Source organism: Neomonachus schauinslandi, chromosome 2 (genome assembly GCF_002201575.2).
Source record: "Neomonachus schauinslandi chromosome 2, ASM220157v2, whole genome shotgun sequence".
NCBI lineage: Eukaryota > Metazoa > Chordata > Mammalia > Carnivora > Phocidae > Neomonachus > Neomonachus schauinslandi.
The window spans coordinates 52391647-52418692 of NC_058404.1; the positions used below are offsets into that span (position 1 = coordinate 52391647).

At 40.3% G+C, this 27046-nt stretch overlaps 1 protein-coding gene across 1 annotated transcript in view; it reads left to right on the forward strand.

Annotated features, from left to right (window-relative positions):
• Window positions 1-14175: 14175 nt before the first annotated feature.
• Window positions 14176-27046, forward strand: part of MTMR9 (myotubularin related protein 9) — a 51020-nt gene continuing 38149 nt past the window's right edge. The window contains exons 1-2 of the mRNA XM_021698804.1: window positions 14176-14368; window positions 26668-26776. Coding sequence (XP_021554479.1) covers window positions 14187-14368; window positions 26668-26776 — 291 coding nt within the window. The 5' untranslated portion in view covers window positions 14176-14186. The remainder of the gene's footprint in view (window positions 14369-26667; window positions 26777-27046) is intronic.

Below are 27046 nucleotides of genomic sequence, written 5' to 3' on the forward strand. Positions count from 1 at the left end.
ACACCTGATTCCTCCAGGAAGGTGGGACTTGAATAAAAATGGGCAATTAGGATGGTGGATAGATCCAAAAATTTTAGACTGAGTTTGGGTCCACATAAAACTAATCTGAGGCTGCTGATAAAAGAGTAAGTATTGAATATTCAAGCCCATCTAAATACAGAAACTTAGAACCCAGGATAAATCCCATTACAATTAACTTTGAAGAACCATTCTAATTCTTCGATATATCAAATATGTTCTAAATAAATAAGCCATTGACTAGAGTGTAAAGGTGGTTTTGTTCTAGAGAGATTTCAGTTACAATGCACAGCCTTTTTAGAAACAAGAGAACACGAAAATGGAGACTATCTTCTGTTTAAAGATTAAAATATCCAAATTTGGTTCCCTTCCTACTCTTTGATTGGAATAGAAAAGTTTGCTCTCTTTCCTTTTTGAAGACACTGTATTTTTTTACAACCTAAATATTATAATTAAATTGCATCTCTGTGATGGAAGTTCTAATATTCTATTTTTACCTTTTCCTGCAGTGAAGCCTAGATATCCCTTTTCTTATTTTCTGCCTCTCTACTCAGAATGTTCCCTGTTTACTTATCTCCACCTGGCTGGTCGTCAGATAGCATTTGTCATTGTGTTTTCATAGTCCTAACTTAAGACATTCCAAGAACTACATACTCCTGATAGTTCTTACAGTCATATTACAATAATTCTTCACTCTCCCTCCATGTCCCATATATGTGCTTGGCTGAGCACCCCAGAATCAAAGCAACTTCAGAGACATTATCTAATAAGAAGATGGCTTTCCTACCCCAGCTTTACGGAGTCATTAATGACATATAACATATGTAAGTTTAAGGTGTACAATGCAATGACTTGATGCAAGTATATATTGTAAAATGAGGACTGTAGTAAGGTTAGTTAACACCTCCTGGTATGCCTTTTTAAGGCTGTCTTCGAGATCTAACCTAGATGTTTTTCCTACATAAGCTTTTTTACATAAATTGTGCAGAACTACAATGAAGCCTCTAAATACAAGTGGCTGCTCTTATCTCGAGAATCTGCCTAGAGGGATGTTTGGCAATCATCTATGTCTTCTCAAGGTGTTCCAAGAATTTGGAAAGAACCTGACTTATCTCTGTCTATAGCCTATCTTACCATAACCCACTCAAATTCAGAAGCTGGACTTCTCACCTGCATCTGGGAAAGAAACTGAGAATGGCATCATGTTGGGACATTTTAAAGGCCATCTCAGACATCTGAAAGACTGATAGGCTGGTAGGATTCCTTTGGCAGGCCTTATCGTTCAATCTGATGCAGAGCAAGGATCACAGGTCTTAAAACCAGACGGTCTTGGGTGCAAATCATAATCCCTCCACCAGCTGTGTGGTTTGCTACAAGTCATTTTAACCTTTTTGAATCTCAATTCCCTCGTCTGAAAAAAAATGGAGTTAATGCTAACTACCTCGTAATATTGTTTTGAGGGTTAAAAAATAATGTTTGTGAATGATGACCCCCAAAATATCCAGGTCCTAATCCCTGGAACCTGTGAATGTTACCTTAAATGGCAAAATAAAGACTTGGCAGATGTGATTATTGGAGGAAGTCCTTGGGAGGATGTGACCTCATCAGCTGGACCCAGACAATCAGAGGCCCCTCACTCCCTCCCCTGTGCTTGGAATATACATTCTGCCCCCATTTCCACAGAGGGAGCCATTTTCAAGGATGCAGGCTTGAGAGAATAATGTGTTTTTGAGACCATCTGGATAGTATATGTGATCAAACCCAGTTAAGGCCTCTGTATAAACTTTTTTTAAGATTCTGGTAGGCAAGTATGGAGATCTACTTATCTTGCAGCTGCCTGAGACAAGTCTTGTAGGAAGTTCCTTTGTTTATTACAACTGTCATCTACCAATCTGGAGCAGTCTGCCTCTTTCTTTGGTCTCTCCTTGCCCTCCACATATGGGGACCAATTTGCAAACCAATAGTAATTAAGTCAAAGATCTTAAGATGGGGAGATTGTCCTGGGTTATGTGGTGGGCCCTAAATTCAATCATAAGTATCCTTATAAGAGGGAGGCCAAGGGAGAGTTGACTACAGAGGAAGGCAATGTGCCTACTGAAGCAAGATGCTTTGCAGATGGAAGCAGGAGCCACAAGCCAGGGAATGCAGCTCTAGAAGTTTAAAAAAGGCAAGGAAACTATTCTCCTCTAGAACCTTTGGGAGAGTGTGGCTTTGAACATAAAAACCTTGATTTTAGCTTAGTGAAAATGATTTCAGACTTCTGACTTCCAGACTGTTAGAGAATAAATGTGTGTTGTTTTAAGCCACTAAGTTTGTGGCAATATGTTACAGCATCCGTAGGAAACATATACAGCATATTGGGTCCTGGAACATAGTAAATGTTTAATAGCTATTGTTGCCTCCTCACCTTCCCTGTTACATACATATGCTAGCCACCATTAGTTGAACACTCACTGTATCAAGGTGACGGCACCTGCAGCTTCAGAATCACCTGGGGAGCTTGTGGAACAAGTGTAAGTTCCCAGAAGTTCTGATTCTGTAGGTTTGGGGAAGAGCCTGGGAATCTGCATGTTCCCTTATGATGCCCCCCTCCTCTGAAATTCTGATGCAAATGTTTTGTACCCCACAGTTTAAGAAACATTGCCTATGACCAAAAATGATCTGCAGTCACTGCCAAGGTTACCCCAAGGCCATGAAGACAAGCAGGAGGAGGCTCTCACGCAAAGGCAGGTTAAGAGAAAAGCTGTAGTTGAGCGAAATAAGTCAAACAGAGAAAGACATGTATCATATGACCTCACTGATACGAGGAATTCTTAATCTCAGGAAACAAACTGAGGGTTGCGGGAGTGGGGGGTGGGGTGGGAGGGATGGGGTGACTGGGTGATAGACATTGGGGAGGGTATGTGCTATGGTGAGCGCTGTGAATTGTGCAAGACTGTTGAATCTCAGATCTGTACCTCTGAAACAAATAATGCACTATATGTTAAGAAAAAAAAAACAAGAAGATAGCAGGAGGGGAAGAATGAAGGGGGGGAAATCGGAGGGGGAGACGAACCATGAGAGACGATGGACTCTGAGAAACAGACTGAGGGTTTTAGAGGGGAGGGGGGAGGGGGGATGGGTTAGCCTGGTGATGGGTATTAAAGAGGGCATGTTCTGCATGGAGCACCGGGTGTTATGCACAAATAATGAATCATGGAACACTACATCAAAAACTAATGATGTAATGTATGGTGATTAACATAACAATAAAAAAATTAAACAAAAAAATAGAGAAAAGCTGTAGAAATCTGTCTTCATTAGGGGCATCCTCCTATATCCCAGACCTGCCTTTCTAGAGGGACTGTACAGGACACTCCTAGGAATGAGGGGGACTATCAAAATGTCTTTTCCTGGAATCTATAAAAATGGTCACAGGCAAAGCATTGGCAAATCTCCTAAGAACAGATGGAATCTACATTTCTTTCAATCACAAACATAGTTCAAATACACACGAACAGTCTTGGAGTCAAAGAGAAGGTGCCCAACTGAACTGCAAACAACAATGCCCTGTTTTCAACTTTATGACTTTATTCCTACTTGAGATTAGTTATATGGGGTGCTAAGGACATAGCCTTTACTGGGCACTTTATGTACTTTAAATAATTATATAATTTCATTTAATCTTCTTGACAGCCGGGACGTTGGTTATTTTTCATTTTATAGGTAGGAAAACTGAAGCTCAGAGAGGTTCAGTAAATTGCTTGAGGTCACACAGTTGATAAGTGCTGAGGCAGGGCTCCACATTCTATGAGTTGACTGCCTATGGAAGAATTCTCGATCACCACAGGGTACGACCTGACCCAAACAGCAGCAATTCTCTGCCAGGGTCAACTGGCGTTCCTGGGGAATGCCCTCTGGTAAAGTAGCATGGACCTAGGGATCCAACCTCTTCTAAATCCACAGTATTCCCCAGGTTCCTTCATAGATTTGCTTCTCCCCGGGTGGACGGACATGGAAGTTTGTGTCCAGGATAAGGCTACTGCCAGGATGGGAAGCTGGGAGGACAAACTGATGAGCTGTGGCCTAAACGTGAGACAGATATGAGAATCATGTTGCATGGAGAACCATGATGGAGGAGTGAGGGACACCAGAGCCATCTGTGTTTGTCAATTATTTCATAATCTTTGGTGTTATATAGTTTCTGTTTTTAAATAAAAAGATGACCATCTGTATTAGTTTGCTAGGGCTGCCATAACGGAATACCAGAGTGGGGGACTTAAACAACAGAAGTTTATTTTCTCATAGTTCTGAAGGCTGGAAGTCCAAGATCAAAGGGTTAGCAGAGCTGGTTTCTGCTAAGGCCTCTCTCCTTGGCTTGTAGATGGCCACCTTCTCCCTGTGTCCTCACATGGTCTTTCTTCTGAGTGTGTCTGTGTCCTAATGTCCTCTTCCTATAAAGACATTAGTTATATGGGATTGGAGCCCACCTAATGACCTCACTTAACTTTAATTACCTCTTAAAAGACCCTATGTCCAAATACAGTCATATTCTGAGGCACTGGGGTTAGAACTTCAACATATGAATTTGGGGAGGACACAATTCAGCTTGTACCTGCCTTTGGTCCTATTCAAGCTTCCTCCCTCCCCCACCAGCCATTTCTCCTCCTTATTCCCCCATTCTCCCTTTGAAATGCCCAGTCACCTCTGAACAAATTGAACTTGAACTCCATTCACTGTGGACCCTTCCCTACTGCAATAGTGTATTACTGATTACAATCTGTCCTGACCGTTTTAACTCATGTCTGGCTTTTTTTAATCTTTGACACTGATGATGACAAAATGTCCTCTTAAGTCTTAGGATAGGGGATGTTCTCAAATGGAAAGTCATGAAAGATAGGTTTTCATTGCTCCTTAGAAACAAAATTCTGAGGGATACATACACAGACACACACACACAGACACACACATACAGACACACACACACACACACACTGAAACCAAGGAGGAAAAGTGAAAGTGAATCAAGGGACCAGAGACTTTCCACTAGGGAGGAACTGATTAAAAATGCAGCAGAGGGCGCCTGGGTGGCTCAGTTGGTTAAGCGATTGCCTTCAGCTCAGGTCATGATCCTGGAGTCCTGGGATCGAGTCCCGCATCGGGCTCCCTGCTCAGCGGGGGGTCTGCTTCTCCCTCTGATCCCCTTCCCTCTCGTGCTCTCTGTCTCTCATTCTCTCTCTCTCAAATAAGTAAATAAAATCTTTAAAAAAAAAAAATAAAAAATAAAAATAAAAAAAAAAAAATAAAAATGCAGCAGAAAACCAGCAGAGGAGGGAACTACACCATCTTTCCTGGTGTCTAGCCACATCTACCTCCATGCCCCGGGATGAGTAGGTGGAGGAAGTGGAGAGCAGAGGCCAGACCAAGAGACATGCCCTGGGCCATTAGCTGGTATTTGTAGACAAACTGGCTTTTTATTCTTTCCCTGTTGCCCATCCATCCTATCTCAAAAATTAAAAACTAAACTAGACTTAACAAATGATGGGAAAGGAAGCATTGGCAGTAGAAAGATCTCCGATCAGAAAGTGACAAGGAAATGGGTTTTCCTTCCCAGTCTGCCACTCACCAGCCATGTGATTTTAGGTAAGTTGTTTTGCATCTGAGCCTCAGTTTCTTCATTTGTAAAATGAGAGGGTTGGATTAGATGATTCCATTTCATTCAGATGTATTTATCAAATATTTACTATGTACCTGTCACAGTGCTCAACTCTGGGGCTACAAAGATCAGTAGAACCCAGTTCTTGCCTTCAATGCAGGTGAGGGAGTGAGTGCTAGAGAGTGTCACGGGAGCTACTGATCAGCGCATGGGGCCTGAGCACAGAGGGATGTGAGTTAAAGAAGGCTAGAAGGGACTCAGAGTCTACCCAAGCAGGGCAGGGTTAGCGTACATGAAGGTCAGGAAAAGGAAACTGGTCAGAAGGGGGAATTTTGGGATTTGAAAATTCCAGGTGTAGAGAAATTCTGGCTGGTGACAAGATTACATTGCATGGACTTTAAATTTTGAATGTCTGATTTAGCAACTCATATTTGAGCTCCTACCAGTAACCCCTTACGATAAAACAAAATTCACAGCAGTAGTCACTGGTGGCCAGTCTTTCGGTGGTCTTTGATGATCTTTCAGAATCTAAACTTTCTCAGAAGGGTCTGCAGTTTTGCTTCTCTGTGTCAGTGCTGTATTAACATTGAATTGCCCAGCTAGGCGGCTCCAGACTACATATGATGCTAAGCCACAGCTCCAGGTCTGCTGTTGTGTTTAGCTGCCAAAACTTCCATCGATGACCATCATACTGTTGCAGGTCTTTTTTATTTTAATTCTTTCAATCCTAATTTTGAAAAAATATTCAAATATAGAAAAGTTGGATGATTGGTGCACTACATATCCTTAAACACTTCACCCAAATTAACCAATTATCAATAATTTGCCACTTTCATGCTGTTTGTGTGTATTCTCCATGTATATGTGTATTCAATGTGTGTACGTGTATATATATGTGTGTATATGTACACACATATAATCAATATATATTTTTCTGAAACATTTGAAAGCTGCAGACATTGTGACACTTCATCTTTAAATCTTTCAGCATGCATCTCTTGAGAAAAATAGTTTCCTCCTACACAACCACATTAATATTATCCCATCTGAAAAAATTAACATTAACTCAATAATATCATCTAGTATGCAATCCATGTTCACACCTCCCCCAAAATGTCTTTCATAGTATTTTTTTTTTCCTGATCAGGGATTTAATCAAGTTTCTTGACTTGCATTTGGTTATTACATCCCTTTCGTTTCTTCAAATCTGGAATGGTCTTCTTGCCTTTTGCTTCTGTTTTGGTTTTCCATGGCACTGACTTTGTAAGGGAGTCCAAGCCAATTGCCTTGTAGAATATCTAATTCTATGGATGTGTCTGATGGTTTCCTCATGCTAAGCATGTCTGGCTAGTGCACACCCCAGGTGATGTTGCATATCTGTTACTGACTCACATCAGGAAGCACAGAATATCTGGATGTTACTTTGATGATCACCTGGTTATAGGGATGATCACCAAATCTCATCCATTGTAAAGATATGCTTTTCGTTCTGTAATTCCTCAGTCATCTGCAGGGTGACACTTGTGGATCTGTCCTTTTCAGGTGGTCATCTCTGAAAGAAACGGATGGGGGGGGGTGAGAAAAGCAGAATAGGATGGGAAAGGAAAGGATGGTGGAGGAAAGCCAAAGGAAGAAAACTAAGGGAAGACACAGAAGGGGAAATTGGAACAGTTATCATAGTCTTGAGCAAATTAAAGAACTGAAAACAAAACTATTATGTCATATTTAAAATTAAATGTAAAGCTTCCTGTAAATAGTGTGGGGAAAGGAAAAAATGGAAGCTAGGGAGCTGTGAAGAAAAGAGCTGAGGGCAGACTGAGGTTGCTTCCCTACTTTATTGGACACTGACCCTGACTTAGGTTCAGTGACGATAAAATAAACTGCAACAGTAATCACTGAATTAACATTGTTGACATTCCCACCTAGTAAATTTTCCTACTTCTTAATTATGCCTTTATTTTAGATGTGAGTCTTTATTTTAATTATATCCAATTATATGTAATTGCATATTCTTAGCTCATTTCATTATGGCTATGAGCAGAGAAGCACTTTGCCAAAAAGAATGTGTTGACTTTCTGAATATTCTCTTTATTCCTCTTTCCAGCTGCCAGTGTGTGCAGGGGTGGTTGAGTTCATACATATATGTTTCCCACTATCAAATGCATCACTGTGGCATATATTCTTTGACATTGCTCCTATTGAGAGGTGGGGTCTATGTCCTCTCCCCTTGAAACTGAGTGGGTTTTTGCGACTGTTTAAAATCAAGAGAGTGCAGTGGAAGCGACATTATGCGACATCCGAGTGTAGGTCATAAAAATTGATGCAGCTTCTGATTTGCCCTTGGGAATATTCACTCTTGACACCTCCAGCTGCTTTGTATGCAGCCTGACAACACTGAGGCCACTGTACTAGCAGGAATATCAAATCAACTCCCGAGGAGACCATGGGAGAGGCCCTGAGATTGCCAAGAGGGGTGCCTAGGCAGCCCCCAGATGCCTCAGCCTCTCCCCTCCTACTACTCCAGCTCTAGCTACCAACTGCTGGATGTTGCTTTAAGCAATTATGCTTGGGCTGATTTATTGTATGTGCAATAGCAACAGTCCCTCGTCCTTCCAGTTTGTCACCTTCTAAAATGCTAGGTTGCTGTTCTGATTGGTTTCAAAAGGTAAAGTGGCCTAGTGAACCAGACATAGGGAATGTGACTATTAGAATGTATCTGAATACAGGTCCATTGATCAAATCATTGTCCCCAGAGCTCTCCTTTTGTTGTGGTTGTGTCTTGAAACTTTAGCCCCCCTTTGCTTACTTAGCAGTGACTATCTTCTCCTAACACCCACAGGTCAGAATCTGAACAGACAAGAACAGTGAAGAATAAGTCTAATTTAAATTAGTGTGATGGCAAGGGCCTGAATTTTGGCCTCAGAAGTGTTGCCTTTGAGTCTCTGCCTCTCTGCTTGGTTTTTTCATTGGAAGGACATCACCATCCCTTGAGCCTCAGTTCTTCCTCTCTGAGCTGGGAACAATAGCTCTCCTACCTATTTCACCAGGTCATTGAGAAAGGCATATGTGATAATGTATTTGAACATATTTTGTGAATTGTAACATAGTGACTAAATGTAAGAGATGATCATCATTGCTGACAAGTTATTCATCCGCTTTAATTTCCTCAGCTGCAAGGTGGGAAAAACATAGCACCACCTCCCTCCTACTCTCGTCAGAACGCTGCTACAAACATCTGCAATAAAGAAGATGTGGTTCGGGGCGCCTGGGTGGCTCAGTCGGTTAGGCGTCTGCCCTCGGTTCGGGTCACGATCTCAGGGTCCTGGGATTGAGCCCCTGTCAGGCTCCCTGCTCAGCGGGGAATCTGCTTCTCCCTCTCCTCCCTGCTTGTGCTCTCTCTCCCTATCTCTGTCTTTCTCCCGAATAAATAAATACAAAATCTTAAAAAAAAAAAATGTGGTTCATATATACAATGGAATATTACTCAGCCATCAGAAAGGATGAATACCCACCATTTGCACTGACATGGATGGAACTGGAGGGGATTACGTTAAGTGAAATAGGTCAAGCAGAGAAAGACAATTATCATATGGGTTCACTCATATGTGGCCGGAGGACATTAGGGGAAGGAAGGGAAAACTGAAGGGGGAGCAATCAGAGGGCGAGACGAACCATGAGAGACTATGGACTCTGGGAAACAATCTGAGGGTTTCAGAGGGGAGGGGGGGTGGGAGGATAGAGTAAGCCTGGTGATGGGTACTAAGGAGGGCATGTGTTGTAATGAGTGCTTGGTGTTATACGCAAATAACAAATCATAGAACACTACATCAAAAACTAATGATGTACTGTATGCTGGCTAGCTGAACATAATAAAAAAATATCTACAGTCAGTCAGATTGGGGTGGTGGGAGGAGAGGCCAGGGTGAAATGTGTTCAGTAAAATACAGGGTGTCTTTCAACAAATGTATATTGAGTGGCTACTATGTCTAGGCACTAAGCTGGATGCTGAGCATACTACAATCAAGAAATGGTCCTTACTCTCAAGGAGGTTATTGTCTAGTGGAATGTTATGACATGTAAGGAGTCTATTTCAATATAGTTTATTAAGAGGTAAGATTAGAGAGAGCAATGAAGGTGGGCTCAGTTCTCATGGGTGCCAATGTACCATGGTGGTGAAGAGCTCAGAGTCTGCACCCAACTGTTTGGGTCTGAATCCTGCTTCTACCACTTATTGCTCTCTGACCTTGGAAAAGCTATTAAGATCCTGTGCATCAGTTTTCTCATTGCTAAAAGGAGAATACTAACTAATCTCAGAGAATTGTGCAAGAGCTACATGGGCCAATGCATGCAAAGCATTTAGCACAATGTCTGGAACACAGAATAAACACTCAAAAGTGTGAAGTATTATTATTTTTTTAAAAGATTTTATTTATTTATTTGAGAGAGAGTGGGAGGAGGAGCATAGGGAGAGGGACAAGCAGACTCTGTGCCGAGCTCGGAGTGTGACATGGGGCTCCATCCTAGGACCCTGAGATCATGACCTGAGCTGAAATCAAGAGTTGGTTGCTTAACTGACAGAGCACCCAGGCATCCCAGAACTATTATTATTATTACATAGTGCTGTGGAGCCTATATAATGTGGAGCGCATGAGGTGTGGAATCAGGAGAGGTGTCCTAGCGGCAGTGACATCTCAGAGGAGATCTGAAGGATGATAGGAATTAGCAGGTCAAGGGGCAAGGTATTGCGAGTGAGGTAGATGTATACCAGGCAGAAAGAACAACCAGATTCTTTAAAACACTGCTTTCTCAAACTTCCATGTGCAGAAAAATCATCTAGGAATCTTGCTCAAGTGCAGACTCTGATTCAGTTGCTCTGGAGTGAAACATTTCTAACAAAGTTCCCAGGGAATGCTAATGATGCTGGTCTCTGTTCTACGCTTCCACTCGGTAGCAAGGTTCTAACTGGGTGCAAAATCTCAAAAGGAAACTGTAAGCTATTTAGGGAGAGTTAGTGTGCAAACTGCTGGAAATGGTTGGGAGCTGTGGTGCCAGGTAGAGAGAGAGAGAGCAGAAGAGGTAACTGTGATACTGATCCCCACCTAAGGAGCTAGATCATAAAGGGACTTACAAGAAAAGAAAAACAAAATTTAGAACAGTATAAAGGGCTTTAGCTGCCAATGGAAAAAAGAGTCTGGAGGGAAACCCCACTGGAAGAAATGAGACCAACTGAGAGGCTTTCCCCCTTAAGTACAGTGAGAGATGGTGGTGGCCTGAACTATGGCAATGGCCTTGGGGATGGGGAGAAGTGGGGGATTCAAGAACTATCAGAAGATCAGATCAACAACTTGGTGATTGATTTGATTGGAGGGTGAAGGATGGAGAACACAAGGAAGACAGGCACGAGGTTATTAAGTTCGATGCAGCCGCTAACAGTCAAGCACATGGAGAACAACTGCTCACCAGTGGCACATATGGGCAATGTCTTCTCCATCTTAGATGCTCTTGCTACTTTTGGCAATTGTTGACCTGCTTTCTTCAAACTACCTTCAAACTCTCAATTTCTACCAACTTCTAGTAGAGAAACACAGAGCCAGGAAAGTAAATCTGTACTTCAAAAGTTAGCACTTACTCTCTTATTTTTTGTTCATTAGTTGTGTAGAGTGTGTTGGCCTTCCCAAAGTAGCTATTATTTTTTGAGGGCAAGGGCTGTGTCAGATCTATTGTTTCTCTTCCCCGGAGTGCTGATGACCAAGTAGGCACTTAATACATGCTAGGTGACGATTTGATAGAATAAGATGATTACACATTAATGCCATTTATTATCTCATAAAATGATTAAAATAATAATGCCTGTAAGGTGTTGAGTGTTTTACTTGCATTATAAATGCCATCAGTGGGGCACCTGGGTAGCTCAGTCGGTTGGGTGGACAGCTCGTGACTTTGGCTCAGGTCATGATCTCAGGGGTCCTGGGATGGACTCTTGGGCCTCATGTTGGGCCCCACGCTCAGTGGGGAGTCTACTTGAGGATTCTTTCTCTTCCCCTCCCTCCCGTTTGCGCTCTCTAAAATAAATAAATACATCTTTCAAAAGAAATAAATGCCATCATCTTCTTTTATTTATCTGAATCATCTGAGACCCTCGCATCCAGGCAGTTTGGATAATAAACTTGTTTGACTTGGGGCGCCTGGGTGGCTCAGTTGGTTAAGCGACTGCCCTTTGGCTCAGGTCATGATCCTGGAGTCTCGGGATCGAGTCCCACATCAGGCTCCCTGCTCGGTGTGGGGGTGTCTGCTTCTCCCTCTGACCCTCCCCGCTCTCATGCTCTCTCTCTCTCATTCTCTCTCTCTAATAAATAAATAAAAATCTTAAGAAAAAAAAAACTTGTTTGACTACAGCCTCATTGAATTAATAGAATGGAAGCCTACCCTATTACCGTCGAGCTCTACTGCCATCTACTGTTCATGTACTTACTAAATTCACATGATCTGCATCCCCTCTATTCTTTGCTACTGAATATTTGTTTTCTGCAGATCTCAGGGGCTTCCTTTGCTTTGAGCTTAAACCCAGAGTAGATGCAATTTTCTAATAGTTTCCAGTGTTTCCTTATAGCAATCCAGCATGATGCTGACAATTTTCTCTTGTGGGCAGAAAGTTTATGCCTTTATGGAATATTAAACATTTTTAAATGTAATGACACAATGGTTTTTTCATAGGCTTTTTTGTTTGTTTGTTTTCAGTTAAACTAAAAGAAAAGGTCACGGAATTTTTGGAGAATTTTCCCCTACCTCTAGTAGACATCATTAAATTAAGACAAGACATACTGGCTACATTCCATTCAGGGTGTAAATCTTACTCATCCTTCAAGGTCATTGTTTCAAATGATACCTTCTCCACAAAACTTTCCCTGATTCTTTATTCTGGAAGTAAATTCTCAATTGGTAATTGTTATAATGAGCCACAAAGTGGAAGGACAACAAAAATCCCAGTTTAAAAAAATAGCTTTATAAACCAATTCCCTCATTCTCCTTTTTCTGTTGGTTCCTTTTTTCTTTTGTGGACAAATAAAGCTGGCCTCTCAGCTGTAACAATCTTATAAAGTGTTTTTGTTTTAATAAGGGAAGATTTTAGGAAGGGCAAGGGCACACGCAAGGACACTGTTGGTGGTTGATCTGGTGAGATTTTAGGCGATTAACTTTGTCTTTGATTGCTGTGAGACCTTAGCTTACTAGCTGTCCTTAGGTACTAGATGGTGGGGATTTCAAAGGTTAATGGACTGACAGCAGACCAGGACTCAAACCCTTGCATATTTCCCCTCTAATTCTCTATTTTATAATAAAAATAGTTTGGGGGAGGGCACTAAGCAAAGAGAACTTATTTAAGTAAATTTCCGGCATAATTTAGGTATCTGGGAGTAGTTCGGTGGCACTGTATCTAATGGGGAGGCTGTGTGGTGGTGTCAATGCCCCAGTACCTTGATTTCATAGATTTAGACTAAAGTCCAGTCTCTGCTACAGATTAACTGTTTTAGCAAGTCACTTGAGCTTCCTCACTGGATAGGATTAATCTTTTCCTCTTCTGTGCATTGTATGTTATTTCTACCAAGGTCCCTCTCATAGGTGTTTGCATGCTTTTCCTTTTCCTTGCTCAAGGTCACAGAACCTTGGCGCGGCGCTCTCTGGGAGTCAGCAGCGCCCGGCGCTGGGTTTCTCCCCTACACCTGTAGGATTCTCTACGGTCACAATCACTCATTCGATCCCACACTTGTCATCTCACGGCGAATGGACGAAAATCATCACAATTAACGACAGCTCCACGCTATGAAGAGCCCATGGAGGAGGGATTACTACTCAAGTGCAGGGAGGCAGACAAGGACCTCTTCTCGTCGTTCCATCTTCCCCGGCCTTTTCTGATGTGGAATATTTGGAGGAATGGGAGGTACGGCGGTGGACATGAACGTAAAGAGCCTTTTCCTGGTAGGAACACAAATCTTGTAGGTCTGTGTTTCCGGAAGCACCCTCTTGGGGAGGGGACTGACTTCCGGCTCTGACTTCCCTGTCTTCCGAGTTTCGAGCTCCACCGCTTCCGCCCACAGTTACCCTAGGCTCCGGCTCCCAGCAGCTACTTCCGCCAGGAGTCCCTAGCAGCTCGGTGCTGGAAACTGGCCCCAAAGCGGCCTCCTCTTTCTCCCTTCAGCCTGCCCAGCAGAGGCCGGGTCCCCAGGTGGCGGCGGCGGCTGCTGGGCCTGTCGCGGAGCGTTCTCTTCGCCCGAGACCTGGGCCTGGGGGCACCGGGAGTGCGAGAGGGACGCCCGGGCCTGGCCCAGCCCCAGCCCTCGTCTTCCCGCGGCCAGTGATTGTGACCGCAGGCCTCGCCGCGCCCACCCGAGCCTGGGGCGGGGCCCGGCCTCCCCGCCCCTTCCCCGCCCCTCCGGTCGGCCGGGAGCCGGGTCATTCTCCTCCCCAGCCCTGCGGCGGCGTGACCGTCTCGGACCTCCGGGCCTCCGCAGTCCCGTGGCTCCGGCCGCGGGGGAACATGGAGTTTGCGGAGCTGATTAAGACCCCACGGGTGGACAATGTGGTGCTGCACCGGCCTTTCTATCCCGCCGTCGAAGGGACCTTGTGTCTGACTGGTCACCACCTGATCCTGTCCTCCCGGCAGGACAACACGGAGGAGCTATGGCTCCTCCATTCAAACATCGACGCCATCGACAAGCGGTGAGTGCCTATTCCACCCGCTTTACGTAGGGAACCTGGTGGACGTCCGCGGCCACGCGTCCCAGTGTTTTCCTTGCGCCCCCTCGCCTAACCCGCCAGCAAAATGAGCGTTCCCCGGCCTAGATTGAGGATATGAATTTTAGAAAGCAGAAAACCATCCCAATGAGATGCCTGATTTCCATTACATCTGAATGGGATTCCCAGGGTTATCATATGGTTGTTATTATCAGCTTGATGATCACTTTTGGTACATAACATCATTTGGGTGGATTTTTAACCTTCTTAAAAAAATATTCTTGCAGCATCATATTCCTTGGATTAACTGTTCGCCACAGTTCCATAAAGTGGTTGAATGTGATTTAGGTAAAGTCTTTACTTGCCTCTTTTGAGGAAAACTCAAAGAACTTAGTATGTAGTGTCTAAATTCCACAAAACTTTTTTTTCTTTCCTTCAAAAATGGTTAGTTTATCATATTTCTCACCTTCCTTGTCATCAATTGAATACTTCCTACTATGGGAGATTATAATATCTTTTATTTATCCTTACTAAGTTCTGCTTTTGGAAAAAAAAAAAAAACAGAATTGGCTCTTAAGTAAGGGTATTAATTAGATAATCTCTTTTTTGTTGTTTTGTTTGCACCCCAGACTCTGTCTTTCCAATGGGGTGGTGTCTCAGAGTCAAAAAGTTATACTTCTGTCTGCAGTCAAAATTCTAATTTTCCCAATGGCTCTGTGTACTTTAGCTAGGAGAAGGTGAATTGATTATCCAGTTTACACTAAAGCATAAATGAATGACAACAGCTTTTTTTATTATCTCTCAGGAGAATTCGGATATTAAGTAGATTCCTAGAGAGGTTATGCCTTAAAAGATGGTAATTTCCAGTGATAGAATTGAAAACGGTATGGACGAATTGTTGACAGATTTATTTATTTTTTCAAGCAGAGGACTCCTACTAGACTCCTCGAATCACCTTCTCCCGTGTAAAAGTTTTCAGTGGTCTCTCCTGGCCTGCAGAATATAAACCTTCTACTCTGTCATTTGTGGTACTCCCATGTCTGGCCCTAACTTACTTTTCCCACCTTAGTTCTTGCCATTCCCTTTCATGAACCCTTTTTTTTTTTTTTTTAAGATTTTATTTATTTATTTGAAAGAGAGCACAAGTGGGGTGGGGGGGCAAAGGGAGAGGCAGGCTCCCTGCTGAGCAAGGAGGCTGATGCTGGGCTCCTTCCCAGGATCCTGGGATCATGACCTGAGCCCAAGGCAGATGCTTAACTGACTGAGCCCCCCAGGCGCCCCTCATGAACCCTTTCTATTAGCCAGTCCTCACTCTTTTATTTTTGCTCACTATGTCCTGCATTCTCATGTCTGTATCTTACTGATGCTCTTCCTTCTGCCTGGAATGCCTTGTTCCTCCCAAGTTTGTTAAAGATTTATTTAATATCGTTATGTTCTCGGCATTTTGTGAGGCATGAAGAACACCAAGATGAATAAAATATAGTTCTTATCTTTCAGGAGTTCATAGTCTATAATCCAATCACTACTCATTTATCAATATGTAGTATAACCATTTTAACTGCCCCCTCTTTTGTAGTTTCTTCTGTTAATTTCCGCAACTAGAAGTAATTCTCCTCACCTTGAAATCCTATAACTCTTTAATTATGCCTTTTTAATAAGTATGTATTAAAATTTGAATTTTGATATTTACACATATGTTAGATCCTTGAAGCCAGGACTTATATTTGGTTAATTTTTATCTCTTTCAAAACTCCTCTAACTTGGGCAGATAGGCACATAGGGAGTATAAGAAGCATTGACTCCCAAATGATCAGTGATGCCACAGAATACAAATTAGAGTTTCTCCTTACCACCAGCTCCCTTTTTTTTTTTTCTTATTTTATGGTTGCTTTTCACGCTTTCATTTCATATTTACCCAGCATTTACTACATGCTAGGCCTGATAGAGCTTAAAAAATATATATAAGATGTGACCTTTTAATCTGTTAGGGGAGAAATGACAAACTGTATATACATTTATCTTTTTCCCAGAAGCAGCATGATGTGATGGAAAGAGCATGAGCTAGGTGGTCAGATTAGAGTTTAATTATTGCTCTCAAGAAATACTTCCATGTGTCTTCTGTGTGCTGGGCACCGTCTGGGCTCTGCAGGTACAGTGGTGACTAAGAGGGTTGAAGAACTTGTGTAGTAGTGGAGGAGATAGACGTTCAAATAAATAGGAAAATAAGTAGATAACAATGTCAGGTAATAAGTGCCAGGAGGGAAAATAGAGGAAGATGGGAGGATAGAGAATGCCAGGAGGCAGTGTTCTTTGAAGGAATTTCAGAAAAGACAAGTGACATTTAAATGAATGACATCCGGGACGCCTGGGTGGCTGAGTCGGTTAAGTGTCTGCCTTCGGCTCAGGTCATGATCCCAGAGTCCTGGGATAGAGCCCCTGCTCGGCAGGGAGCCTGCTTCTCCCTCTGCCTGCCACTCCCCCTGCTTGTGCTCTCTCTTGTTCACTCTCTCTGTCAAATAAATAAACACTTTAAAAATAAATGAATGAATGACATCTGAAGGAAAAGAGGAAGCTAGCAATGTGAATATCAGAAGAAAGAGCATTCCAGCCAGAGGGAACAGCCAATGCAAAGACAGGAACTGGCCTGGCATGTACCGGGAAGAACAAAGAGGCCAGTGTGGCTGGAGGGCAGTGAGCAAGGTAGAGGCTAGGGGTGTAGCAGAAACTGGTCGGAGGGAGAAGCAGGGGGCAGGTGGTGTAGGGCTTTATTTGCCATTGTGATGGTTTTCAAAGGAAGCCCTTTGGAGAGTTGAAAGCAAGGAAATAAGAGCCGATAGACTTTTTAGAAGCTGGTTCTGGCCACTGGCAGAAGACGGATTGCCGAGGGGCACCAGATGGAAATAGCAGGCCCCGTTAGGAGACTGTTGAGTAGTTCAGGGAGAAGGCGACGGTGACTTAAGAGTGGAAACGGTAGAAGTGAGCTCAGAAGTGGTCAGGTTTGGGATGTATTTTGAAGGCTGAGCTGCCATGCCTTGTTAGTGAATCGTAAATGGGATGTGAGAGGAAGCACAGTATTGAGGATGACTCCTTTAGTGCTACCTCTTCCTGCACAGGTGTCCTTGGGCAAGCCACTTAACCTCTCTGAACCTCTCAGTTCTATCACGTAGAGGACGACAACCCTTCTCATATCTAGTCGTAACTTCTATTTGAGTGATGCTTTACAAGCTCATCGAATGCTGTTATGTGCACTGCATATACAGTTTTATTAGATCTTTCAGCACACAAGGTTTTACGTAAGTTTTACAGTTATACATTTTTCTTTTCATGGACCCCAGATGTAGAAAGTTGAGTTGATCCTACTCAGTTGAGAACTGGTCATTTTCATGATTGATTCATTGCAAGGTTTTCTTGGTTTTTTACATTTTATTCTTCTTCAACACCCCTATTTTCCACCTTATCCTCAATCCCTGCAGGCAAGTATGTTAAGTGTTGCTATTTGTCCGTGGATATATGTATATCCCTATAAAATACATAGCACTATCATGTGTGAGTTTAATTTCCCCCGGTAGGATTATGTTGCAGATCTTCTGTTTCTCAGCATTAACTCAGTACTCTTCATACTGCTGTGTGTACATCCATTTCACTGCTTCTGACTGCAGCATAGAATTCCAAATTGTCTACAACATTTTACTTACCTGACCCTCTAGATAACTTCCAACTCCCTGCTATCACAACATAACTGAAAAACATACTTGTTTGGGTCCACTTATCATCTTATACAAGAATTTCTCTGAGATTGTGTCCAGGGTGGGATCGAGGCGGAAAGCAGATAACATAAAATTAATTCACTTCACCAAGTAATGCTAAGAACTCTCCAAAATGACTAGTCCCTTTGGCCTTCCCACCACGGTCCCTATTTCCACCACGTTATGACCAACCTTTGTTATTTTTTTAAGTTTTGCTAGTCTGATGACTATGAATAATATCTTTATTTTAATTTGTATTTCTCTGATTACTGATGAGTCTAAGTATCCCTGTATAGACTTACTAGCAATTCAATTAATTTTTTTTCCTTTCTATGAGTTTCTTGACTCACTTTTAAAAATTGGGTTTTGTTGTCTTTCTAGCATTGATTTGCACCAGTTCCTTGTATACTCTCTAGGTTTTAATTCTTTACTTAGACATTAGATGTCTTCTCTTAGTCTCTCACCCATTTGTTGACTTTTCTGTGGTGGTCTTTGTTGAACAGAAGGCCTTAATTTTAATTCAGAATTCATCAGTTTTTTACTTTATTGTTTGTGCCTTTTTTACTTTATGGTTTGTCCTTCCTTATCCCAAGATCACTAGGATGAATTCTACATTTTCTTCCATATTAGCTTTATAGTTTTACCCTTCACTTTTAGGTCTTTAATTCATTTGGATTCTACCTTTGTTTCAGGTGTTTTTCTCCAGGTAGCAAGCCAGTTTTCCTAATACCATTATCTAGTAACCCATTCTTGACTGATCCATCATATATCAATTGGTTTCATATATGTATAGCTTTCCCTCTGTCCCATAGGTTTTGTAATGTGTTTGTTTCCATTTGTCTCAGTTTTCTAATTTACCATGTGATTTTTTCTTTGATCACTTGGTTGTTTAAAAGTGCATTGTTAATTTCCATAATTTTGTGAATTTTTCAGTTTTCCTTTTGTTGTAGATTTCTAACTTCATCCCATTGTGTTCAGGGAAGATACTTCGTAAGATAGCTATCTTTTTAAATCTACTGAGACTTTGATTTGTGGCCTAACATACAGTCTGTCCTGGAGCACTTGAGCAGAATGTGTACTCTGTTGTTGGGTAGCTAGTGTGTATATGTCTGTTATATCTAGTTAGTTTATTGTGTTAAGTGCTTGCTTAATTATCTTCAGTCTGATTGTTCTAGCCATTATCATGAATGGGGTATTAAAGTCTCCAACTATTATTGTAGAACTATTTTTTCTTTCAGTTCTGTCAGTTTTTGCTTCATATATTTTGATTGCCTGTAGTTAAGTGTGTAATTATCTATAATTGTTATATCTGCTTGCTGTATTGAATCTTTTATTAGTATATAATGTCTTTCCTTGTCTCTTGTAACCATTTTTGATTTAAAGTCTACTTTGATATTAGTATAACCTCACCTGCTGTCTTTTGGTTACTGTTTGCATGGAATTTTTTTTTTTCCTATCTTTTCACTTTTAACTCATTTGTGTCTTTGGATCTTGAGTCTCTTGTAAGACAGCATATAGTTGGATCATGTGTTTTTATTCATTCTGCCAATCTCTGTCTTTTGATTGGACGGTTTTTTTAATCCATTTGCGTTTAAAGTAATTATTGTTAAGGAGGGACTTCTGTTACTGTGCTGTTTGTTTTCTCTATGCCTTATAGCTTTTTTGTCCCTTAATGTTCTGTTTTGTATGTAGTTGATTTTTTGTAGTGAAATGTTTAAATTCCTTTCTCATTTACCTTTATGTATATCCTATATCTATTTTCTTTGTGATTACCATGGAGATTACACTTAACATCCTAAAGTTATAACACTCTAATTTGAATTTATACCAGTTTAACTTCAATAACATACAAAAAGTTTGCTCCTTTATAGCTCTGTCCCTACTGCTTTTCATTGTCAATGTCACAGAATTATATCTTAATACATTGTATGCCCCCAAACATAAACTAATAATTCTTGTAAATGCATTAGTCTCTTAAATTATGTAGTAAACAAAATTTGGAGTTATAAACAAAAGTTACAGTAATAATAGCTTTAATACTAATAATATTCTTTCTTTGAATATATTTGTTAAATCATGTAGAAAACAAAAAGTACAGTTACAAACCATTGTTACAATAATATTAGCTTTTATAACCACCCATGTATTTACCTTTATTGAGATCTTTATTTCTTAACATAGCTTCAAATTACTGCCTAGTGTCTTTTCATTTAACCTTGTAGAACTCCCTTGAGCATTTCTTGTAGGGCAGCTTTAGTGGTCATAAGTCCCTCAACTTTTGTTTATCTAGGAATGTCTTAATTTTTCCCTTACTTTTGAAGGACACTTTTGCTGGATATAGGATTCTTAGTTGACAGCTTTTTCTTTTAGCACTTTGAATATATCAGCTCACTGTTTTCTGGCCTCCAAAGATTCTGATGTGAAATCTGTTCATCATTTTATTGTGGTTTCCTTGTTGTATGTGACAATTCGCTTCCCTCTTGCTGCTTTCAAGATTTTCTCTTTGTCTTTTGAAAGGTTGATTAAAATGTGTTTTGGTGTGGTTCTCTGAGTTTATCTTACCTGGAGTTTGTTGAGCTTCTTGGATGTTTATATTCATGTCTTTCATCAAATTGGGGAATTTTTCCACCATTATTTCTTCACATATTCTCTCTGTCCCTTTTTCTTCTCTTTCTGGGACTCTTGCAATGTGTATGTTGGTTCTCCTGTTGGTATCCTATAGGTCCTTAGGTTCTATTCACTTTTTTTCAATCTTTTCTCTTTCTGTTCCTCAGACCCAATAATTTCCATTTTATCTTCAAGTTCACTGATTTTTCTTCTGCCTGCTCACATCTGCCTTTGAATCCCTCTAGTGAATTTTTCATTTCAGTTATTGCACTTTTCAGGCCCAGCATTTTTTGTTTGTTTGTTTCTTTGAGGTTTTCTCTCTTTATTGATATTTCCATTGTGTTCACACATCACATTCTTGACTTTCTCCACATCTTCCTTTAGTTCTTTGAGCATCTTTAAGACCATTGTTTTAAAATCATTGTTGAGTATATCTGCCATCAGGTCTTTTTCAGGGAAAGTTTCTGTTGATGTATTTTTTTCCTTTGAATGGCCCATACTTTCCTGTTTGTTTGTATGCCTTGTGATTTGTTGTTGTTGAACACTGGACATTTGATCTAATAATGTGGTGACTGATTCTGGAAATCAGATGCTTCCCCTTCCCCAGGGTTTGCTGTTTTAGTTTTTTGGTGTGTGTTTTTTTTTAATAATTGTTATTTGCTTATTATAATAATTATTATTGTTGTTATTGTTGTAAGTTTTCTGTATGCCGGGGATCAGCCTGAAGTGTAAATTTAAGGTCATATAATAGCTCTTTTCTGAGCTTTTCCCTGGGCATTTGCAGTCCTAATTTTCCTCATATATGTAATTGTTTTGAATGTCCTAGTCTCTAATGTCTGTCTCCTGAAAGGAGAAAAGTGAAAAATGAAATGAGGATAGGGAGGGGTAAGGGGACTGGCCTTTCAATTCCCTGGATATCACTTGTGGGGGAGGGGCTTGCAACAATGGGGAGAGGTGCAACAACAATGGCTGCTGGCCTTCACACTTCTGTGATCAGAAGCAGCAGTCAGTGATCAGAGCACAGATCCCTGATATTTGGAAGACAGGATCTTTTTTCTGATACTTGGAGGACAGTGTCTTTGCCCAACTTGGGCTGTGCATAAGCTGCTCCAGGAACATGTGCATAGCTGCCCGTCACATGGCTAGGATATGTAGCTGCTATTTTGCTAAGAGCTGAATTTATCCAAAATTTATCATTCAGGTCTTCCCCCTGGAAGTTACAAGCCTTAATAGACTCTAGAGTTACAAAATTATCACATCAAACAGATCATGCCAGTGAAATTGTTGTCTAGGTGGGGAGAAAGATTCCTGGTGCTTCCTACTCCACCATCTTCCAAGATCCTTTCCTTTATTGAGTTTTGAGCGTTTTTTAAAAAAAATATATTCTAGATACAAGTCTTTTATTAAATAAGATTTGCAAATATTTTCTCTCAGTCTGTGGTTTGTCTTTTCATTCTCTTTAACAGTATCTTTCAAAGAGCAAATGATTTAAATTTTGAAGAAGCCCAGTTTATCAGTTCTTTTATAGATTGAGGTTGTGGTGTCTTATCTCAGAAAGCTCTGCCTAACCCAAGGTCACAAGGATTTTTACTCATGTTTTCTTCCGGGGGTTTTATAGCTCTAGATTTTATCTTCAGGTGTATGATCCATTTTGAGTTACTTTTTATATATGGTTTATGGTATACATATATGTGTGTATATTGTATATGGATATCTGATTGTTGTGCCCCTTCTTCAATGAATTGTCTTTGCACCTTTGTCCATATATAAGTAGAACTATTTCTAGACTCTCTTTTCTGTCCCAGTGATCTGTTTATCTTGGTGCTGTTACATTACCACAGTCTTAATTACAGTAGCTTTTTAAAAAAGATTTGTTTATTTATTTTAGAGAAAGAGAGAGAGCATGTGAGTGCAGGGTGGTGGGGGGGGGGCAGGGAGAGGGAGAGGGAGAGAAGCAGACTCCCTGCTGAGCACAGAGCCTGATTTGGGGTTCGATTTCACAAACCTGAGATCATGACCTAAGCTGAAATTAAGAGTCAGGTGCTTAACTAACTGAGCCACCAGGTACCCCTACAGTAGCTTCATATTAAGTTGAAATTATGTAGTGTTAGCTATGCAGGTTTGTTCTTATTAAAAGTTGTTCTGTTGGGGCGCCTGGGTGGCTCAGTCGGTTAAGCGACTGCCTTCGGCTCAGGTCATGATCCCAGGGTCCTGGGATCGAGCCCCACATCGGGCTGTCTGCTCGGCGGGAAGCCTGCTTCTCCCTCTCCCACTCCCCCTGCTTGTGTTCCCTCTCTCGCTGTGTCTCTCTCTGTCAAATAAATAAATAAAATCTTTAAAAAAAAAAAAAAGTTCTGTCTACTTAAGGTCATTTGCATTTCCATATGAATTTTAGAATCAGCTTGTTAATTTCTAAAAAAAAAAAAAAGCCTGTGTGATTTTGATTGGAATTGTGTTGAATCTGTTAATAAATGAATTTGGTGAGAGTTGACATCTGATACCTTAATATTAAATCTTCTGTCCCATGAACAAAGTATATCTCTCCATTCATTTTATTTAGGTCTTTAGTTTCTTTCAACAATGTGTTATAGTTTTCACTTATAGATCTGAGACATCTTTTGCAGGTTTCCCCCATTTATTACACATTTTTGGATGCTCTTTTCAAATGGTATTTTTAAAATTTCAATTCCTAATTACTTTTGTATTAGTCATGTTTTTTACGTTCTATATTTTTGATACATTGATGTCTTCAGGCCTTGCAGACCTGGAGAGGGACTGCCCCCTCTCAGGGTTAGCTATTTACTAGAAATAGCGGGGAAACTTGCCTGCAAGCACACCTTTGATATGCACATCAGCCGATCTTAAGTCCATACGCTTATCTGCTTCCTCTCCTCAGGCTTCTGCAGTCAGGACTACTCTTCTCCTCTCCTAAATTATTCCAGGGCTAGGTACAGACAACTAGGGATCACCTGTATAACCCAGAGCCTGACAAAATTATTCAAACAATCTAATCCTAAACTTGCTCAGCTCACCTACCCTGCCTTTCCCATTCCTTTCTATGAAACGTCACAGTAAAAATTCTGGCCCTTGCTTTCCTCTTGCACTATCTGCCTCCTGACTGACCTGATCCTTCCCCATGTGGCCCTGCATGACATAGTGTGCCCCCCCCCTTTGAGAACAGTGAGTCACAAACTGTCTTTTCAATGACAGTCATCTCCTGATCTATCAGCCTTACCATCCTGAATAAAAACCAAGTCCTGAGTATTTTAAACAATTGTTGCAATAGTATATAGACTACTATTGATTTTTGTGTATTGAATTTATATCCATCAGCCTTACTAACCTCACTTTTTAATTCTAATAGTTTTTTTGTATTTTTCATTAGCTTTTCTAAATAGGCAATCATGTCATCTGCCACTAGAGACAGTTTTATTTCTTCTTTTCCAGTCTGGATGCCATTTATTCTTGACTCATTGCACTGGCTATTAACTGTCAGTACAGTGATGAATAGAAGGGGTGAAAGCAGACATCTCTGTTATTCCTAATATTAGTGAAAAAGTATTTAGTCTGCGATTAGTGGTAGGTGTGTTTTGTTGGTTTTGGTTTTGCTTTCTTTTGGTAAATGCTGTTATCAGGTTGAAGATGTTTCCTTCTGTTCCTGGTTTGCTGAGAGTGGGGTTTTCTTTGTTTTTGTTTTTTAAGATCAGGAATAGATGTTGAATTTTGCCAAATGTTTTTTCTGTATCGCGATGATCATATATATGGTTTTACTTTTTCAGTTTGGCAATATGATGAATTGCTTTGATTTTCAAATGATAAACCCCAACTGTTCATGATATATTATCCTTTTTATAAATTGTTGGATTTAATTTGCTGATATTTTGTTTAGAAATTTTGCACCTGGGTTCATGAGGGATATTGGTCTATAGTTTTCTTATCATGTCTTTGGTTTTTGTATTAGGGTGATGCTGGCCCCATGGAATGAGTTGATAAATGCCTCTTCTTCAGCTTTCTGGAAGGGTTTGTCTTGAATTGATAGTATATTTTCCTTAAATGTTTAATGGAATTCATCAGTAAAGTCACCTAGGCCTGGAGGGTTTTTTGGTGGGGAAGATTTTCATGAAAATTTCAGTTTATTTAATAGCTATAGAACTAATTATGTTCTTCTTGAGTTTGTGTCTTCTGAGGAATTAGTCCATATCAATTTATCCTGTGGAATTTTTTGGCATAAAGTTATTCGTAGTATTTCCTTTTTTTTTTTTTTAAGATTTTATTTATTTATTTGACAGAGAGACACAGTGAGAGAGGGAACACAAGCAGGGGGAGTGGGAGAGGGAGGAGCAGCCTTCCCGCCGAGCAGGGAGTCCGATGCGGGGCTCGATCCCAGGACCCCGGGATCATGACCTGAGCCGAAGGCAGACGCTTAACGACTGAGCCACCCAGGCGCCCCTCCTTATTTTTTTAATGCCATACAATCTGTAGTGATTCTCATTTCCCTCATTTCTGATATTGGTAAATTGAGACTGACTTTCTTTTTTCCTGATCACTTCGGCTAGTGCTTTATTGCTTTTATTGTTTTCAAGCAATCATCATTGCTTTTATTATTCCCTATAATTTCCTTTTTTCTATTTCATTGATTTTGGTTCTGATCTTTAATTTCTTCTGCTTTGAATTTGACTTGCTCTTCTTTTTTCAGCATAGTGGAATCTGAAGTCACTAATATGAAACTTTCTTTTTTAATATAGATGCTCTCCTCAGACTATAAGCCCCCCTCCAGGTTCCCCCTCCTGTAGCCTAGAAATTCTCAAAACCATAAACTGGGGTAATTGTAAGATTCACCTGTTTCCCATCTCCCAGAGATCTCTGTTCTTTGTTGCTTGATGTCCAGTGTCTTGAAAACAGTTCTTTTTTATATTTTGTCCAGTTAATTTTGGTTGTTTCAGGTGGGAGGGTAAATATGGTCCCTGTTGTTCTACCTTTGCCAGAAGTAGAAGTGCCAAGAGTGTGAGTTTTCCGAATAAATTTTATAAGAGACATTCCAATGTGTTGATAGGTTGTGGATGTCTGGTAGAATTATCTTTAGTAGGATTTGACCCATGCTGATAATGTTTGCCTGTCCAAATTAACAATGCAGTGATGTGAGGCATAGGGATGCTTAACTCAATTTGAGATGGAGCTCAGGAAGAGTAGCTGTAGGAGTTGTCTTTCTAAACTGGGCAAAATGTAAGTAAAATGAATAGCATTTGGTCAATCTAAGAATTCCTAGTTTAGGGAATACTCAGAAGTATTAATGGAAAAGAAAGGAGCCAACCAGTGGCAAAGCAAAAGAAAACTCAGAGCTGTCAGCAAGTATAGACAAAACAACAGTAATAAAAGGAAGACAAAAATTCCAATTAAGGTAAAATTACATTTGTACAAAATTTACCAATACAAAACTTTTTTATGAGTAGATATGGCATTGATTTAGAATAGATATTGTAAGTTCATAGTTTTTAAAGACTGAAAAAGAGATATTTATATTTAAAATCAACTACTACAAGCTTAGAAGTAAGTAAAATCTGAAATGAAGTATTTTCCTATGCTATATGAACACTTAACACATTAATTACAGATTTTTTTTTCTCTATGAAGTAAGGCCCCAAATAATCTTCATTAAAAGAGTTGGCCTAGTACGAATTACTTTATGAATTTGAAAATTTTTAAGTATATGTATTTAATGTAATTTATGGCTCACATTTTAATAACACAGTCTTGACTCTTCCTTAATTAGACTAATTGGGGAGAAGAAAGTTGAATATAGATGGTAATTACAATTACATTCTATTTTTATTGAAAAAAAAGATTTATCTATTTTTATTATTATTTGGAAATAATCATATGTTTAAAGATAGAAATATATATGTTCTAAGCATAATTTGTAATTTTTTACAGGTTTGTAGGACCACTGGGTACCATCATCATAAAATGTAAAGATTTTCGAATAATTCAGTTGGATATTCCTGGAATGGAAGAATGTTTGAATATAGCCAGTTCCATTGAGGTAAATATTTCAGAAGCAAAATCTGATGAAAATAAATAGTAATAAGGAAGAACCTTATATTTTGACTCAGTATAGCTCATATGTTTTTTTAGTAGATAGTTGGTCATGTTCTGTGACTCACATATTGAAAATTGACAGGAAAAGCCTCACCCTGATGCATTGTTACAGGAATGTAATAGGATTTTATTGACTTATAACGGTTTTTAGTGTTACTTATTCCTCCAGCCTCACTTGTTGTAGCATTTGACAGGATTTCCTTCTCTCTTAAGA